The 20,362-nt window shown below is 40.3% G+C and overlaps 2 protein-coding genes across 3 annotated transcripts in view; one reads left to right on the top strand and one right to left on the bottom strand.

The window, feature by feature from the left end:
• Window positions 1-3,830, bottom strand: part of LOC121684027 (GTPase IMAP family member 4-like) — a 19,962-nt gene extending 16,132 nt beyond the window's left edge. Inside the window, exon 1 of the mRNA XM_042063948.1 lies at window positions 2,970-3,830. The gene's annotated coding sequence lies outside the window, so the exon portion shown is untranslated. The remainder of the gene's footprint in view (window positions 1-2,969) is intronic.
• On the top strand, window positions 3,454-14,852 carry LOC121684028 (GTPase IMAP family member 7-like). Of its 2 annotated transcripts, none has more exons than XM_042063950.1 (4): window positions 3,454-3,569; window positions 11,206-11,247; window positions 12,482-12,586; window positions 13,493-14,852. In XM_042063950.1, exons 1-4 carry the CDS (start codon window positions 3,551-3,553, stop codon window positions 14,263-14,265), a joined length of 939 nt encoding a protein of 312 aa, XP_041919884.1. In that variant the 5' UTR covers window positions 3,454-3,550; the 3' UTR covers window positions 14,266-14,852. The 2 variants fall into 2 exon arrangements, with proteins under 2 accessions (XP_041919884.1, XP_041919885.1); XM_042063951.1 differs by lacking the exon at window positions 3,454-3,569 and adding an exon at window positions 6,041-6,563.
• The last annotated feature ends 5,510 nt before the right edge of the window (window positions 14,853-20,362 follow it).

The raw sequence follows: 20,362 nt of genomic DNA on the forward strand, positions 1-20,362 counted from the left end.
TAACTCCCCCAAAAGGAATCTTTCCCTATTTAATCTAATAGAGGTTAAAATAAAATCCCTTTGTTGTAAATATCCCAATATACATGTAATTTTAGGTGGTGACTTGAACGAAACTTTATGTGACACTCTTGATCGTCATCCACCCAAATCTTCTCACAACCTTTCTCATCTGTCTGATTTTGTGTCACGCCTATAGGGCTACTGGATATTTGGAGAGATAAGAATCCTACGTCCTCTCAATTCACTTGGTCCAATAATTCAGGGTCTCTTAAATCTAGAATAGACTATTGGTTAAGCTCTCAGTGGGTGCAAACCGTGTATTTCTACACACCTCTGTTCCTGAGAAATCCCAAGCTAAACAGTGGCTAGTTTTCATCAAATCACTGTTTTTTTTCTAGAAATGGAGATATAATGTCTTTCATGAAATATGAAGTGTTGCCTGTAAACTTTCCGGGAAGTGATCAGCGAGACCTGGCGAGACTGCCACCTAGTGATAGACCCACGGTTTTCAGCTGACGTGCATGCGTCACTGATTCGACCCAAAGCGGCAACCGAGTTATGATAAAATGTCCAGATTGTGCATTTTCATGAGTTTTCGATCGTCATATATTTCATTTTCATTCATCACAGAGTTCCCAAAATCACATATAAGGTGTGTTAGAGTGTCTAGTTTCGTAATTAAAAAAAAAGAGCTAAAAACGTAATATTACGTTTTTGGCACTCAACGCATGAGAAGGAAAAACGTAATATTACATTTTTGGCACTCAATGAGTTAAAAAAACAACGGAAGTTGTGTTATTTTCAACACATTCGTTTTAAGAGTGAAGGAGACAGTTTACATATGATGAATTCACAAAATACAAAAGGCAAGCATTAAAACACAAAACAAACATAGCACAAGATGAAACATACCTCTGCCTTGGGACAGTCACAAAAGAGGCAGAGGAGGGGGCTATGAAAACTTAAGGGGTCCCTACTGTGGGAACCAACTCCTGCCACACCCCCTGCTACCTATTGTACCCCAGAGGTGTGGAAAAATGCTAAATGTGTGTGGAATACATTTTATATGTCTCTCATTGAATGTTTAGTATACCTTACATACATGTAGTGAAATCTAATTGTCATCTCCTTACTCTGACCCTTGTGTTTTCGGAAACTCCTATGTAAGAATGTTTAGTTAAATTAACCCTTGTGTCAGCGAATTGTGGGTAACCCTCAGGATGGGGGGTCATAAACATTTCTTATCTTTGTCAAAACACCAGATGGTTAAGTGGGGTCGTAAACATTTCTTATCTCTGTTAAAATACCAGATGGGTAAGTGATTAATGGAGGGTGACAACTTGTGATTTTCCATGGGTGTGGGGTAAGGTATAAGAGTTGGCTTCACCCACAGATGTGTGGGCTTGTTACTTTGACATTTCATGTGGGTAACATGCTCCCGGCGTCGTGAATAAAGCTGCAGTCTCACACCAGTTGTCTTGGATTAATTTTGACCACATGTGCACACAGAACTTGCATGCAAAGATGAACATGAGTGGGGCAATTCAGATTCAATGCTACACGTGGGTCAATAAAGCCTCTCAGTCTCTTGCTCACTCTCTCCTTGATCCTCTTCCTCCTTCACTTCATCTGCCTTATTTTGCTAGTCCTAATCCTCCTCTAACACATTTCACAAAGTTGGTCGCAACTGTTATACCAAAGCGTTAACCTGAGAGTATTGAATCTCTGATTTCAATCGCTGTGTTTTAAAAAACACACAAACACTTTTAGTTTTGAATGATGTGTCTAATGCAACTGTATTTAGCTTTGTTTAGTATACAAAAACTGTATTTTAGAATTTCAAACATAGTGTAAAGCAGACAGTGTGCTTAAGATTTCACAAACCTGGTCAATAGATAGATATGCTACCCGAGTTATTGGTTCAGTAATTGTGCCATAAGTGAAACTAGTGAACAGTGAAATAAGAGAAAAAGCGCTCATACAAGGAAGTTTATTGTCACATGCATATAGTTACTGGAAGTAAGAAATGCAGTGAAATTATGTCTGGTGTCAGCCTATTTGTGCATTAATGGGGGGGGGGACAATGTCCTGTGTATTGGGGGGGGGGGGGGGGCAGTGTGCTGTAAGTATGTTGGGGATGTGTGTTGGAGAAGCTTCCTGATGAAATAATGTGCTGTGTATGTAGGGGGGGGGGGGGACTTACTATTGCATTCTGCTCCCTCAACAACACTGCTCAATATGCTCACCGTGCTATAACAAATAAAGAATTGGGTGAGCCAAAATGTTATTCAACTAAATAAAGTTTAGCAGCAATTAGCATTATTAGTAGACACCTTGACTCCCAGACTTTAAAAACCAAAGAACACATTCATTCATTCATTTTTCATTCCCATCATTCTAAGATGTCAAAAGTGTTCACCCTACTGTATAACGCAATAACCAGTTATGCTGGAACCCCTGCATTCCTTGAGGTGGGTGGGTAGATGTCATAACAACGGAGCCTTTCTCTTAGGCTACCTTAAGAGCTGTAATTTTTGTAAATTTATAAATAGCTTTTAAGAGAAAACTTTTAGTGTGCTTATGGGTACCCTTAGCAGTAACATAAAAGAATTGTGATATGGGCCGACGGAAGATTGTAAAATTTGTTGTAAAACAGATTTAGTTCTTTCCAGGAAGTCTGTGGCTTGAATGTTTCTGTCATTCAATGTCCCCCCCCCCCCCCCCCCCCCCCCACACACACAGCATTTTTTCCTCCATGCCATTGCCCATTCAGCTGCAATTTTAAGAGTTACTGATTTATCCAAAGTGTTTATGTATCACATGATGTGTCAGTTCTTCCGCAGATTAGGATACTTGCTTTTTTTGTTTTGTTTTCAATAGACACACACCATGCATTCATTTGACACAATTTTTCACTATAAAACAATAAGACATATATATTGCAATACCCAAAAAATACCAAACCTCACCTGAAACAGGTTGCTTTAGTTTCCCAATGTTTTCTTCTTGTGGCGCACTTCAGTCGATGCAGCTTTTCTGACTAAGACTCGGCTTAGACGATAATGTTTTCTTTGTGGTTTGTTTGTAAATTCCTCACCAATTTCTAAACTTTGTAAATTCCTCACCAATTTCTAAACTGATCCTAGGTAAGCTCTAGGGTAGGCTTCTGATTAACCTTCACTTTAGCGGCAAATAGCTGAAGAAGTCTGCGCTGTTGACGCACTTCAGAGTTCTTTTGCGGCTTGGTGTCGTTTTTTTTCCTTTTGACGAGGAGTTTTCGATAGGCGCGCTTCGTTTCTTCATTTGTTGGACTATAAACAGGATAGCCTACCGCAAAAACTATCGACCCGATTTTAATTAGTTGGCAATTTGGTCTACAGAAAACTATCAAATTCCGACGGTGAGGAGCATTGGGCGGTGGCTTTCACTTTCGCATGCAGCATGCAGTGGGGGTTCGCTCTTGTGCACTAGACTTGATTATTCTCCTGCGGTCTTTCGTCTTTTCCTCTGTCGTGTGGAGTTTGGCTTTGATGTAAACGCGTCGGGTGTGATGGCAGCGCAAGGCCTCGGTAAGTTTAAAAGTTAAACGTAGCCTACCTCCACCGCTCTGACTGGATTCACTGTAGGCTACTGTTGGCTGTAGGCCTACGCTGCTTCCGCAATCGTCAAATAACAATCTTGTCCTAAAGCTGTTTTATTTTTCCTGTCGGTGTTAATTACAGATGAGACGAAGACACACTTTCATTCGGTTTGGGAGGTCAGAAGAGAGTAGGCTAACCGTATGTCCAATCAGTTATGTTGCACTGATTGATACCGTAGGCTACCGTAGGATACCGTTTAGCTTAAGGCAAAATAGTTGCGACCAGGGAGGGCAGTGTTTACCAACTCTCGCAAGACAAATAAGCAACTCTCACCACATAAAGAAACCCAATGCCGCTGTAACCTGTCACAGCCTTAACAGCATAGCCTATTTGTATAATTTGTACAATTACTTTCCAAAGCCAAAACTAACATTTATTTTACATTGTATTAAAACATTTGCCTAGCCTGGAAAATCCAGACCCTGGTAATCTAGAAAGATTAAGGGTCTGGCCACGAACAATGCAAGGGGTGAAAGTAACGTGCATGCCCAAATGCACGTAAAAGCCCAATGCAAAAGGGGTAAAAGTACGTGCATCATTGCTCATTGCCAGTGTCTCGCAGAGACAATTCCATTGTGCTCTCGCGAGAAATCTGGATTTCCAGGGTAACCCACAATTGACCGATCCCAAGCATAGACATAATATACATAGACGCCGCATTGGCTGCTGGAAACAAGAAATGCGGCCGCCATCTTGGACCGGTCATACTCCTCATTGCGTTGCAGCAGAAAACACAAGATGACAGCACTGTGCAGCATGTTCCTGCTCAAATCGGCGGACCATACTCGGGGGATTTACTTTTCACAAGTAAGATTTAACATTACCGTACTATTGGTTGTATTTTGTATTTTCGAACAATGTGGCCTGTATCATAGCTACATGTATGACCTTTGCAGCAAAAAAAACCGCGTGAAAATCTGTTCGGTATTCAGTGAGATATGATTAATTAAGTGTGCTGACAGCTCATTGCACCGGCCAAACAGATTACACTGAGTGGAGTGGATGACCGGTCCAAGATGGCGGCTCCAAATCTCGTCAGCGCTAGTAGGGAGCAGCGGTCGATGCGGCGTCTATGTATATTATGTCTATGATCCCAAGCCCCTCCTCCCATTGTCAGTCCCATAGTTACTGTTGCTAATAGTCGGACAAGTTTGCAGGAAAGTGTGCGAGAACGCGTGTTCAACATGGGTACGCAGCACCATTTAACCAGAGACGGTTGATAAAGCGAGACGATTCATAAGAGGGTAAATTCTGGCACGTTGTGACGTGGGGTTCGAAGCAGTCACGCCCATTTAGGAGTCTAGCGGTAGGTCCAGTGTCTATGTGTTCCTATGGCAGAAATGAACATTTTCACGGAATATGACCAATCCCTTAGCCCTACATTCAGCGATGTAAGTTTTGAACCCATTTTCTAGAAGCCACATGTCTCCCTAACATTCCGACATTGAAATTGTATTTTCCAACGAAACAAATAAAGACAAAAATAGCTTTGTTCGTGATCTGTCACTGTCTCCTCAAAGCTCTGGTGCACAGCCACCTGTTCTCAGAGGCTCTAGACTCAGAGATGGTTGATAAACTAACCTAACATATTTTTTGCTAGAACTAGTAGACTACCACAAAGTTGCTGAACATATGTTATTTCAGGTTTGTTTGCAACAATATATAAGATTAACCAAAGTTCTTAGCTGCTAGCTAGCTAGCGAACATTCCCATTCACTTTCCGTTTACTATGCTAACGTTAGCTAGCTAGCTAGCTAGCTCAGTTAACGGGGCAAAATGAAATTATTCATTGCGTGTCCGAAAGAGTGTTTCATTGGCATCACACACAAACAATGACTGTAAAATAGTATACAAAATTATATGTATATGTTATTATTGCTTATTCAGAGAAAAGTTTATGTTTTGACACGCCTATTTAGGAGTCCGGAACTAGTGCCATTTCGTTCCATTGATGAATCGTCTTATGATTCATCTTAGTTAACTATAGAATCTTTGATTTAACAGTGTATGCTAGATTTCTGGGCGTCAAGTAATATTGATATATTCAAAAAACAGAGGCCAGAAAGGCCTTCAGTATTCGGAAGGACACATTCACAATGTCTGCTGTTATCAACGAGGTGGAACACAGTTCCGCAGTTTGCAGACGTGATTTGTCTTGCACAAGACTTCATCAGTGCCCGCTTATGCTATACTTAATTTAAATGTGGGCAATGTAGTAGGCCTAATATTGGCGATTTCAAGACTGCATAGACTATACAGCAAGGTTTTCAATCGGCACATGATTTGATCTTTAGAAGACATTGGCTATCTCTCGTTCAGCCATCAATGATTCATCGGAGTAGTCTATTCCGTTTGTTGAAAAAATGGTCATTAGCTTATTTCTGTGAACAGATTTTCGTACACACTCAGATTTCTTTACTGAAACGTAGCAGCCTACCCAAAGTTATGCAAAGTTAGGCCTATGTCTGTCAACGTTTCACACGGTCAGGATATCGGATGTCACTTCTACAAGTATCCCAGGCATATATTTGAACCTTTTTGAGCTCTTTAGTTATTTAGTTACTTAGGCTACTCGCAAAAGAAGCATTAGCATTCACATAACCGGCGTATTGTAGGCTACAGAATGGACACTATAAAATTCAAAATTGACCGAGGTCCTCCGACGTTCCTCTTTGTGACATAGTAAAAGGGGGCGGGGCTTGGGATCGGTCAATTTCCCACAAGGTTAAATTAAACTCATTGCAAATGTAACAAGTTAGGCCACACATTCGCCTGTGCGCGCATCTGTGCGCGTGTAGGCTAATGTGTGGAGAGAAGCAGACAGGGCCGGTTCTCCCGACATGAACATGAAACCCAATTAGCATTCAGGGCATGGAAAACGGAAGAAACTTCACGAAAATGAACAGGAGGAACAGCAGTCGGGTAAACGTGTTCGTTCCATGGTTTGATGTCACGCATCTCTCCAGCGCGTGTTGCTGGCCTACCTAACAGGGAAGTGAATCCCCTGATCTGCCTGCGGCTTACTTGCCAGCCTTTCCCAGTCACGGAACTTAGCAAAGTTGCATGTCCCGTTTTTTGAATGCGGGTGACTATGGGATATTAGACTCAGGAGTTTTGTACGTGTGTATCACGTTTTGAAACTGTAGAAATTATTTGTAACTGTAAAAATTATCTGTACAAGTAATTGTCTATCACAAATATTCCCTATACTTACAAATCTATTCTACGGGTAAGGATCGGTTTTACAGCTACAAATCATACTAGAAAACGCAATTCCAGGGAATTACCAGTGCATGAAAATGCAAAACATATTGTGTGAAATTGTTAAAACAGATGATGTGCTAATTGGCAACCAACATGATGAGGTTTAATATAGTTGGAATGACTGAACTAGGTAGATGAGGTTTAATATAGTTGGAATGACTGAACAGTTAAAAAGGTGGATAGTTTAAATGGTTAAATTATTTAATAGGGAATTATTATAGTAAGGACTTTTATTTCGAAACAGTTGTGGACAGAGGAAACAGTTGAACAGCATGTGTAGTTTTAAGCAAAGATTCTAGAGCGGAACGCGTAGCGCTCTAGAATCTTTGGTTTTAAGAGAATGAAACTGTAGGCTATGCCTGAGAAACTGACAATTAATAGTTTAAAAAGTATAAAAGTTACAAAGATGATAGATAGAAATACAAAGCCCATATGTCCTAAGTAAGACCTACGTAACATAGTTTGAATTAAGTTTCTACGTTAAAAATATTTTACCATTACAAATATATTCTACAATTACAAATCAATATTCTACGTACAAAAAGTTGTCCTACAGCTACAAATCATATAGATTACAGTAATAGGATAATTGAATGTTTAAGTAGCCCCCATTGACTGATTTAGTGTATGCCTAATCCTGTGAACATTTCAGATGCAACACCATTGCCAAATGCACATGGCAGCAGGTGAAAATGAAACACAAACACATTATTCAGAATAGTAGGTTTATATAGTTATAGCTTGCATTAATATTTCTTAATTATGAAAACATGTAGGCCTAGTATGCTTATAGCCTTCACTTGGCCTCTGTTTTACTAACCTGACTCTCGCCAGATGAATTTCGTTCCGCCTAGCTCCACTCATCCATCTGGGACCAATCCATTGGAGTGTTGCTTCAGAAGGCTGGGCCTAATCAAAAAATGCTTGCATATGATTGAATAAGCCACTTGTCCGTCATCTATTGACGTGCTACTTCAACCACTCACATCAAAGCCAACCCGTGACGCTGATAACAGTCTCATAGTCGCTTCTACGATATTGGTGCATTCAGAGCACCTCGGAATTACAAGGACCGCCCCCATGGCTACTTTGTTTTTCCGACAGCAAGTGTTCATGTGCTTTGCCAACGGAATGTGTGACAAACACGGACGCCACAACAAAGGTTAAAACATACACTCACTAATCCTAAACAAACAACTGTATTTGCTTAAAATATAGTGTAAGATGCTCGTGAAAGAAAGATATGCAGCTTTCAAGTGATAAAAAGGGCAAATTCCCAAGTTCACATTAAAACTGTTGGACATGAAAGGCCACATGGACTACAAACGAACTACAACGTGATGACAAAAGTGATGACGAGCCCCTAACTGGGCAACTCTGTTAGCAAAATCTAGCCCCAGTTTCCAACCTCTGACTCACACATTAAGTGAATGACGCGGAATGATGATGTTTTTACTCGGAGAAAGGTTTTTCCGAAGCCCATGAACGCTAGGTTCGTCACATCTATGAAACTCCCGCCTTGCGTCCTGATTGGCTGTACCATAAAATCGGTTGCAGAAATCACTCTCAATGGAAGAGGTCCCAGATGGATGTGAGTGAAGCTAGGCGGAGCTAAGCGGAACGAAATTCATCTGGTGAGAGTCAGGTTACTGTTTTACAGCTAACAAGAAAAATGTGTCTTTGAACACTACTGTAAGGAGTGTTTTACAGTAGCAGAGGAGTTGGCCATCGCAAATAATAGTGGAAGGCCGATTGCGGAAGGGGTTGAGGGAGGCATTCGGTCGGATTCTGGTGCTGTGGAAATGTGTAGCCTTTATGTGCAGGGTACAGTAATATGACATTCAATTCAACAAGTTTGTTAAAATTGTGATTTTAATTTATTAGGCCTACTGTAGGCTAGGCTATGTCCGATTTATTTTAGGCTATTCTTGCTCAGATGTTCAGCATACTGTAGGCTAGGCCTATGTCCGATTTATTTTCGGACATACAGTATTCTTGCTCAGATGTTCAGCATCACCGATTAGATGGAATACATGAATGTCCACGTAAGGGTATTGCTATGACGGGTGACATTAGAGACTTCTGTCTAGATCATCTGACAAAGATAACGAATTCCTTCGGCTGACAATCTATATCTTCATAGAGAATATCGTCCGGGTATATATATATATATATATATATATATATATATATATATATATATATGCTATAGTCTATATATGGCGGTCTCTAAAACCCCTCACCCTGCGAAGAGAGCCCCTCACGATTTGTGCTCCAATGTCGTATGGATCATCCAGGTACGCCGACATTGTCTCGAATTGTTAGTGGAGGGGTGGTACTTATAAAGGGTGTGGTTAACGGAAACCTCGGGTTAACCAAGAACATAAACTGGTCGGAGCAGGTTTGAGATGCAGGGTAAATTGCCATGGCAGCATACCTAGGTTAAAACATATCCACCTTTCGTAGTACGGGTTAATCGGGAAGTTATGCCACACGTGATCAAGTTACTCTCGAAGTTACCCAGATAAGCCAGTAACCCCGCTTCGTAGTGCAGGCCCCTGGTTTCTCCCTAATCATTATTGGGTAACTTTAAAATTGGTTTCAACAACTTTGACTTTTTTTTTTTTACTTCAAGCTTACATTGGTTGATAAGTGTTCATTAGTGTATTCTGCTGTATTAAAACAAAGAATGTTGATCAATATTGAATTAACAGTTTATTTTTACTGTCATATACTCTAAGCCAACATCTAACCAAGTAAGTGGTTTTCAAGAATACTGTAAGTCTATGTAATCTGAATAATTATACTGTAAGTAATATAATGTTATAAACAGCATTTTTTTTTTGCATTTACAAGCAATGGTAATTCCCTGGAATTTGCCCATGTTAACAAACAATTTAAAAAATAATACATTTTTTGTTTGTGATGTAAGTAATCAACTCAGTAATTTTCATGGTGATATGTGAAGGTTAATTTTTTCCCCCTATTTCCGTGAGAAAAATTCTGTATACTGTAGGCGCATTTTGGGATTCTTCGGGGCTTTTTTTCCCTTACTCAGAACATATTTAGGATACAAAATCAGTTAAGTTTGCTTGTGTTGCAATTTGTTCAACCCTTTCTCCTAAAATGACTGGACTAAAGGTGTCATCTTGGAGTCACCAAGTCCCCCAAAAAATCTTCAAAAGTGACCTCATTGCTAATAGCTTATTTAGATGGCATGCTAGGTAACAGGCTGTCCAGTCATTTAATCGCCAATGTAACGGCAGGAGTTACTAAATGGTACAGTGAATGTCTAAAAGTGTGGTCTATTGTCAGATGAAATGAAAATTGCACTCTTTGGTTAGAAACACATTAGGTGTGTTTGGCATATATAGAAGAATGACTAGACTGAAAAGAATCCCATACCTAATGAGAATTATGGTGGAGGCACTGTGCTATTGTGGGGCTGTTTTTATTCCCAAAGGCCTTGGGAATCTAATGAAGGTGTATGGTATCCTGAACAACAAGAAAAACCTGAACATTTTCAAAGGAAATCTGTCAATCTCTGACAAGACACTAAAAGTTAGTCATGATTGGATCATTCATCAGGTCAATGAACCAAAACAATCATCTAGATCGAAACAAATATGGTTTACTGAACACAAAATCAAGCTTCGGCCATTGCCATCTCAGTCCCCTGATCTAAACTCAATAGAGAAATAGTGGGGTGAGTCAAAGAGGAGAATGCACAACTGTGGACCTAGGAATCTGGACGATCTGGGGAGATTTTGTAAAGACCAACGGTCTTAAACCTCTTGCTTTGTATTCTCCAACTTTATGGGGTGTCATAGGTGAATATTACAAGCTGTTTTATTGGCAAAGGGAGGCGTGAGAAGGTATTATAAGCAGGGGTGCCAATAATTGTGAGCAACGTGTTAAAAAATATTTATTTCTTTATGAGATTTTCCTTTTTCTCAAAATAAATTTGCTTCCCTTCAATGTTTTGAATTTGTCCTATTTTTTTTTCATTGTGAGATTACAACAAATCACCAACAGTTTATTTTTTATACCCATTTTCTAATCAACTTTAGCAGAGGTGCCAATAATTGTGGAGGGTACTGTATGCAAACGAGGGGTGAATTCGTGGGCAGCTGTCAATCAGATTATTTGTTATCTTTGACTAAGAGTATGTTGTTGATCCATGAGTTAATTTGAAAAAAGATTTCCCACAGTCTGTTATCTCTGTAGGCTCATTAATTAGTTAGTGATTTTAAAGGTATGAATAACAATATGAAAATGTATTTGTTTTCTCTCTGAACAGATTCAGGGAGAAGAAGAACATCTAGTATGGAAAGACCTCCAGGTCTGAAACCTTTTATACATTTTCTTTTATATATGTATAATGCTGTTCAGCTAATATTTCTATTAAATTAATATAAACTGTTCTAACTGTGTTTTGGGACCGTCCATCTCGCTTCATCCTACTGCCAGGAAAAGAAAAACAGCAACTTTATTGTTGGTAAAATGCTGGCGAAAAAAACCTCCAACTATCTTTGTTATTGTTTTGTAAAACTGTTCATTGTCTCCTTTACAAACGTTGTAAAGGTTTGTTTGTACTGTAAGCACCTTAACTTAATCTTCCTCCTGTTTTTGATTTTGATTTGAGCACCCTATTCAGTGCCAGCTAGTTAATTATTGTATGGTAGTGTTGCGTGGGTCAACCCCTTACCTGCGGACACCCGGTTCGGGCATTGATCGGAAAATATCGCGGGTGCGGGCGGGGCAGGTCAAAAATTGACAAAGCACTTCTTCTCACAAAGTTCTCACTTAGTTATTAATAATGTAGGCTACAGAACATTAAGTGCAACAAACCTTCTTGCAATCTCTGTTAACTGCATAAAGCAGGTTAAGATATGATTAGTCTACAAGACCTTCCATCTTCTCTTCCCCTCTCCCTCTCGCACAGGCGCGTGACAGAGGGTGCGCTGCAACCTGCATTCACGCAACAAGCGCATCAAGTGAGCGCGTTCAGCTCAGCTGGTCAGGTGCTGGAGGCGCGTCGAAATAGATTAAATCCTGGACCGGTGGATTCCATTATCTTTTTACACAGTGCAGCCACACAACTAACCTAAACAGGATCATCTACATCTACAAATTTTTGTGAAGTTTGTGGATGCATGTTGTAGGCCTAATGATAATTTCAACTTTCTTTCATTAGACAGATGCAGTTTTGTTAAGTTTTTGGCAAGCCTAGAGCAACAACTCTTTGTTGAAGCATATAGTCTAGTGCAAATTCTTCAGTGTTTAGTTAATAAGAAAGCATGGTCTCTACCTAAATATGAACTACAAAGGATAGCCTAGGCTATAGGCACATTGTTTTTTTTGTCGGGTCAGGTTCGGGTCGTTAATCAGCGCATATTTTTGAGGGTCGGGTGGGTGCGGATCGACTCTCCTGACGGGTCGGGTGGGTGCGGATGTTAAAAAACCTTAACCCGCGCAACACTATTGTATGGGGCTCTGAATTCTGAACTCGGCAACAGGCACTGAATTATTTGAACTTGAACTTGTGAATGTTTCAGGCATTGTTTCTGTTACAGAGTTTAGACTTGTTCTTGTTGGGAAGACGGGAGCAGGGAAGAGCTCCAGTGGAAACACTATACTGGGAAGAGATGCCTTCAGTGCAGCTGTCAGTCATTCTTCAGGTACCACAAAAGCTTTGGGTGTGATTATCACATGAAACCCCCAGACCTTTGAAGTAATGGGAAATCCTGTCTGTAGCAAGTTACCAAGACTGTCTGAGACTGGGGTAGACTGATTTACCAAAACCACAAAGTGCTTTCAAAGAATATGTGCCATGGCTGAACTTTGGCAATATGTATAACAGAAAGTTACCTAATCAGTAGGGAACAGTCATCAGCAAAAACATCAGTTGTATTAACTAGTCTGACTGGATCAGTAAGCAGTGTTTAATATCTATTAATAGCAGTCCTGTAGTAAAGTCACGAGAAGCCACAAACCTCTCTGTTATAGTTATGTGATTGGATTAAAGTAGGGAGATCAATGACGTTTGTTTGCATGATTAGATTTTGACACTGGTTTGAATATAATACTATGTTGTGGGAGTAGCACAAATCTTCTACAGTGTTGCATTATAGTTTAATGTTGGTAGGTGAGCAAGTGATTTCAGTCTTCAAAACAGTAATTTAATCCACACTAATAATACACTGGCTCCTATAATATTTCAGTAAATTCATGATCAACTCACATGCAAAACATGAACTGAAGTGTTGAAACAACACACAGCTGCCCAAGAACCATTTAGCATCAAAGTGTCCGATTACTTTTGAACCCTTGCAATGTGTTAGTGACCTGTGTCTCCCACAGTGTTATTTATTACCATGCTAACCTACTCAAATGTACGCTGAGACTACAATTATTCCAAACGGCATGTGCTGAACAACTGAACCTGACACGGTCATGCAGCTACAAATAATAAATGCTTAACTTTTTGGGTGCATATTGTAAGTGTCTCTGAGTGATAAGCTCCTGCACTATTTTTTGTGTTGTGTCATTTTCAGAGTTAACTCTTCACTGTTTTATATCCTCAGTCACCAGACAGTGCTGTAAGCTGAGTGGGGAGGTGTTCGGCAGAGAAGTAACCATCGTTGACACTCCTGGCCTCTTCGACACCTCGTTACCTGAACCCACTGTGAAGAGGGAGATCTCCAAATGCATCAACATGTCGGCCCCAGGGCCCCACGCCATCCTGCTGGTCATCAAGGTGGGGCCGTTCACCAATGAGGAGCAAGACGCTGTGAGGCAGGTGGAGGAGATCTTTGGAGAGGATGCCTGGAGGCACACCATAATCCTCTTCACCCAGGACGACCAAGCTGAGCCAGACATCGATAGACAACTGAGGGAGGCAGGACCTGAGCTGCAGTCGATCCTAAAGAAAGTGGAAAACAGATTCCACTGCCTCCATAACAACCATGTTGATGATCGTAGCCAGGTCCTGGACCTGCTGGAGATGGTGGAGAAGATGGTTGATGCCAACAGTGGACAGTGTTACTCCAACTACACCTATATTGAGGTGGTGGAGATGTTGGCCCAGAGAGAGTTGGAGCTCAGAGAGTTCTATGAGAAGAAACTGAAGGAGAAAATAAAAGCTGTAGAGTCAAAGTACGAGAAGATGCTGATGGAGGCTCAACAAGGTCAACCAGACACAAAGAAACGACGTCAGGCTGAAGTACAGGAAGTGAAGCGGTACTACGAAGATTTAAAGCGAGATGTCCGCCATGTTGTAGAACAGACTGTGAAAACAGACTCCATAGAAGACATTCACAACTTTCACATGACCCTGAAACTGAAGTTTACCTCCTAAACTCTGCTGGACCCTCATGGCTTCGACCTTACAAAATCCATACTTCTCATGCTGTTTCATTTTCTAAGTAAATCCCAAACTTTCAAAACACACATAATCTATCAGATTGAATTTGGGGAATGTACTGTAGTCAAACTGTCCATTCAAAGTGTACATTTATAGGCCAAAATTAACACGATCCATTAGAAGGTGGTTTGATATGAAATGCTCTGACAGGATCTCAGAAAAAATCGACATAATAAATAATACATAAATAATCTATATAACAATAAATAAAATACAGTGTATAGAAGGAAATCCATGCATGGGAAGAAAACACTTTGAACTTTGTCCTGGTGCCACAAATAATGGGTATAAGTATAGGCTAATGCTTAAGTTTATGCTGTATTCATAACTGGGTGTCATTTTGTCTTTCAGATCTTATAAAAAGTAATAATGTAAGAGCTCTTTCATTTTTAAGAAAATTAATTTATGTTACTTTCTATACAGCCAGCCTATATATTATGGCACTGTGCTAAAACACACAATTATGCCCCCCTTCATATAGGCCTACAGTAATAGATTTTTTTTGCATGGTAAAGGGCATTATGAGCACATAAGTGTTTAACATTAAAGATTACTATTTTTTTTTTTACATATAAACTATTATAGTATTAGTAGTAGGACACAAGCCCTAAGTATAAATCCTTTTAACTGTATAAACAAAAATGTGCATTCCCAAGGCATTTCTGGTGGCATAGAAAACAACATTGGGCTAATGGTAACAGTAAATAAAAAAAACAAGTTTTAAAGTGAACATTTTCTAGAGAATTACCAATTGCCAAGTTTTCAGACACAATATGTCCTACAAATGTTGTTTCACTGTCTAGACATATGCACTGACTGCGATGTAAGACCAATACATGTGTTGCATCACCTTTCTGCTTCATAAAATAAAAAATATATTTAAATCCATTGCAAATAAAAATCTATGATGGGTAACATCTAGCCGCCTGTTTTATTTAGGAGCTTTTTTATTGTGTACTATTCCTTGTTGATGTTCTTTCTAATAGTGATAACCTATACATAAATCCAGTGGATTATTGGTTTCTCTCATTGTATAGGGGCCAAAACTGAAAAGACTAAACATTCAAAGATATCAGTAACAACACTGTCAACACAGTTAAATACAACATGTAACACACCTCTTCTTATTAGATGGCTTTTTTTATAATGACAGGTCAAAATATTACCCTCTTCGGATGATCTTAGGTGACATATCTCCAGGCTTAAAGGAGAAATCCGGCGAGTTTTCACATAGATCTCTGTTTCTCGAGGTCACCGAGTACTGTCAGTATGAAACAAAATGAAAACAATCGGTTTTACCTAGCTCGAGTTGCTACAACCAGCAGCTAACGCAGCCAGGCAGCTACAAACACTAAAATATTCAGACAATAAACAGCCTGCAAAAACTGGCCAGTTACACACACACACCTATTAGGCCTCTCTGTAGTTCAATCTTCACTTCACTCCAGTATTTCAAAAACAAGGGATATCTCTATGTTGAGTTGATTTGTCATCCACTCAAATGATTGAAATGTGTGATAGGTTTGTACTTTGAATGTCAAAGGAATGCTGAATATATAACTTTACCCCACTCATGGACCAATGAATGTCGCAACATATAGGTTAACCATTCACCATAATAAATCCATGTTCACCTTATGGGGAAAGTGGCCTATTTGTTTTTACCCTCTCAGCCTAGACCCATACAGAGGATTGTCAAGATGGAAATACTAGTCTTTCTCCAGGCAAACTTTCTCTGCATAGTTTTGGGCATAGTGGTGTGTATATTGGTATGGATGGGAAGAGGGAAGCAGAAGAGCTTTGGAAGATTACCCTCGGGGCCTCGTCCGGTACCACTTCTAGGAAACCTACTGCAAATAGACCTGAAGGAGCCATACAAGTCTTATCAGGAGGTACGTTCACATTATATAGATGCAGAGGACATCTAATGTGTTCATTCTATACGTTTGGTTACGTTTGGTTACGTTTGGTTAATCTATTCTTCGTGCTGAGGTTGGAGGAGCTGGTAGGGGGACAGTTGGTAGGTGTTCTTAGCAGTCTTCTGTAATAAACTCTGGGTTCGCTAACTACGTTGTTGGTGCTTCGTTTAATGAGTAAGGATCCTGAGCAGACGAGGTTTGGTGCTGTTTTGAACAATATTACTGGTTAAAAATGCTATTTGGGAGGCAGACTGTTTGTATTCACAATAATAATTTATTCAAGTGTTCAACACAATACAGCAACCATTCATGAGTGAAACCTTCTCCTTGCAGCTTTGTAAGAAGTATGGGTCCGTGTGTACTATCTGACTGGCCAACAAACCAGTTGGGATCTTGTCGGGTTATCAGATCATCAAAGATGCCCTCGTCCTCCAGGGAGAGGAGTTCATTCATTTCTCTACTCATCATTTTGTGCATTTGTTACAGCCATTTTTATGTAATTATTTACATTCACAAAATAATCACAGAATTAAGGTGCGCAAAAGGTCCAGAAACATTTTTCTTCATAACTGTTTGTCCAATGTGTGTATAAATACTCGTATGGGAAGAGTGTGAAGTCTGTAAGCGATTGTGAATAACATCACAGCGCCACTTTTGTATGATTGAACACACACATTTTTGATCTGCTTGAGTTTGATAACGATGTGAGGGTTGTTGATCTCTTCCAGCTATACAACTTGTTTCCTGGAATTCTTGACCGTCTTCCTGGAAAGCACAGAGACATGTTTGCGTTGCTGCAGGACGCTCAAGCTTATGTGAAGAGGGAGGCAGACACCCGACTTAAGCACCTGGATGCCAACTCCACCCCACAGGACTATATTGAGGCCTTCATGATTAAAATGATCCAGGTAAAAGTGCTTTGGGGGTAAAGATAATGGGTAAATGCTACTGCTGATGACACTATTCCTAATAGACAACACAGAAATATGTTTTTGGATGCTGCTTATTATCTTTGTTGATTTTTGACAATACAGGCCTACTCCTCAGCTGCTTATAAAGCCGCAATTAGAGGACATTCCCACTAGAGGGCCACATTTGCCTATTTTTAAACATTTTAGATGGATAACTAGACAGTGAGACTTGGATTATGCTGAGGTACCTTATGTGCTGTAAGGAAGATGTATTACCCTTATATTTGTTTAGCCTAAGGCATTTAAATGCTGATTTAAAGGATGATTATGATAAATCTATTTTGATATAATTTAAACCACTTGGTGGTTGGGCATCATATGATTATTTTAAGCCGTCACTCAAACTCCTCATTGTTGAAATGGACATTACTGTTGACTCCACTGTTGATGTGAGTTTCGGTGTCTATTTCAGGAGAAGGACGTCCCAAATAGTGAGTTCAATTATGATAACCTGCTCGCACTGGCGCACACACATACATATACACACACGACACGCACACAAACACATTAACACCCATACACACACACACACCCTCACACACATGCACCCACACATACAAACACACCTACATACACAAACACACACACACAAAACACACACATAAAAAAAACTACCTGACATGCAGGCACACACACTCAATAAACACACACAGAAGCACACATATGACACAAAAACAACCACACACTCGGCACACACTCAATTACAAACACAAAAAAGGAAAAAAGTAGGAAATGAACACAATTTGACAAACGTGACTTATTTTTGTGGAAAAAATGTGCTGGACTGGGCGGCTGTCATATTTTGTACCGCTCTGCGGTACATCTAGTTTTGTCTTATATAGTCCTCTTCCGTGTTCCATAAACAGGAATTGCTGTTATAAACATGATAAAGGTGTCCTATGTGTCACTGTTGGTAAAGAAGAAGACTCATCCACCACCTACAAAGATGGCTTTTCAGAAAAAGTACTAATGTTATTCCAACTCAAGTCATTTAAAAGTATGCAATAAAGCTATAATAGAATTAAAGATGATTCTGTCTGTGAGCGAAAAAGTACAAGTAGCATGCAGCAAAAAGTTGGGTCCCGCTTGATGTATCGCACCTGTTTGGAGATTAGCAAGGAAATTAGATTTAAAGCGATGGTTCGGAGTAATTTCACCCTAGGGTCCTTTGCACCATGACCCGAGCCAAACACCCTCCCAGAACCTTTTTTCCCTTGGTCAATCCCTGGTCGAGTAGCGCTGTCAGAAACTAATGACGTTCTGCAGTCGTGATGGAACCAACTTTTATCTCGTAAATTACCCAACTAATAATGCCCTGAATGGTACAAAACTTCTGCAGTAGTACAACTATGACCTTTAGTCCAATAACGAGGCATTAGAAAGTTTGTAAGTGCACCAGGAGTTTATTTAAATAAGACTTGCCTGATTATCTGCTACTATACCGCTGCGTCGACGTTTCTTCCGTGATTTGGGAAAAGCCCGTAAAAGTCCTGGCAGCAAGCATGCATAAGGATGTAGATCCAGGAATGCACTAATATTTTGTTCGTAGTCCAGTTTGCGACAATTATTAGTTAACACTAAGTTGTAAACACTTCGGAAAAAAAATATTAAAAACTGGATATACCAAAAAACGTGTAATCGCTTCCTGCAAGGACTTTTACGGGATTTTCCCAAATCACGGAAGAAACGTCGACGCAGCGGTATAGTAGCAGATAATCAGGCAAGTCTTATTTAAATAAACTCCTGGTGCACTTACAAACTTTCTTAATGCCTCGTTATTGGACTAAAGCTCATAGTTGTACTACAGCAGAAGTTTTGTACCATTCAGGGCATTATTAGTGGGGTAATATACGAGATAAAAGTTGGTTCCATCACGACTGCAGAACGTCATTAGTTTCTGACAGCGCTACTGGACCAGGGTTCGACCAAGGGAAAAAAGGTTCTGGGAGGATGTTTGGCTCGGGGTCATGGTGCAAAGGACCCTAGGGTGAAATTACTCCGAACCATCGCTTTAATTTAATCTCCATGCACAGTGTCTGATAGCATCTCGACTATAAGTCTCTAAAACATAAAACAATCTAGTGCTAAGAAAATGGGAGCAACTACCAATTAAGCACTAGGACAAAGAGGTGACCAGTGCTCACCAATTAAGCACTATGACAGAGAGGTGACCAGTTGGTTAGCACACCAACCTGATTATTGTGGGGGATTGTGACTCAAAAGAGGTTGAGAGCCACTAGTCTAGAGTGCTGCTGACACTTTTACTTCAGCCTTCATTGCAGTTTTACTAATCCATGAATCTGTCGGTGTCTTGCCTGTCAGGGAAGCGTAACTGCCTGGGTGAGGGTCTGGCGCGGATGGAGCTCTTCCTCTTCACATCCTCTCTTCTCCAGCGCTTCACCTTCGTGGGCACCAAGCCCCCAGAGGAGATCGACCACCCCCAAGTGCTGTAGTTTTGGCCGGCTGCCTCGCGTCTACGACTGCTAGGCCAAACTCAGGGTGTAGATGAGAAATGCCCTGCACTGTGATATAGCCAGACTGCAGGTCGTGTTTATGTAACGGATGCCAGCTAGCTTAGCTGTGCTTGTGGAACGTTGGTAAACCTCACTCCCCGACGCCTCAAGAGTGCTGCTGGCATGCGAGCCAGTAGCCTGGGCTATTGGCTCAATTGTTGGCGCGCTCGCCTCCCGATCCGAGGTGCTGCTGTTCGTGGGTTCGAGCCCAGGCGTGTGCAGGGTTGAATCGCGCAGGTTCAACACAACGCAGGTTACATTTAGTTTCAAAACAGTGCATTGTACAGTACACCAAAGGGTAGGGCAGTGTGGCATGAGTAAGCTAATGTAAGTAGCAATAAGTATATAAGTAGTAAGTAGCCTAATAAAAAAATACCCTCTTTACCAGTATTTTCTCACATTTGACCCCCAAGTGATAGTCCCAGTCTTAATTATGCATTATAGAAATTATGTCATCTAAGTGTGAAAATGGATTGTGAAAATGTGAAGACAAAATAATCTTGTTCCTTAGACTCTCTACTAGCAAAATATGCAACAACAACAAAAAAATCAATTTTTACAAGAACATCCAGCAGGATTACACAAGACACCCTATGTTAGCCTAGGCCTAGGCCTACTCATTCAACTC

The sequence above is a fragment of the Alosa sapidissima genome, chromosome 15 (assembly GCF_018492685.1).
Source record: "Alosa sapidissima isolate fAloSap1 chromosome 15, fAloSap1.pri, whole genome shotgun sequence".
Lineage (NCBI taxonomy): Eukaryota > Metazoa > Chordata > Actinopteri > Clupeiformes > Clupeidae > Alosa > Alosa sapidissima.

What these genes read in the sequence shown, in the direction of transcription:
- LOC121684028 (XM_042063950.1), top strand. An exon ending in TAGTATGGAAAGACCTCCAG is followed by an intron (nt 11,248 to 12,481) that starts GTCTGAAACCTT and finishes TTTCTGTTACAG; the next exon opens with AGTTTAGACTTGTTCTTGTT. An exon ending in AGCTGTCAGTCATTCTTCAG is followed by an intron (nt 12,587 to 13,492) that starts GTACCACAAAAG and finishes TTATATCCTCAG; the next exon opens with TCACCAGACAGTGCTGTAAG.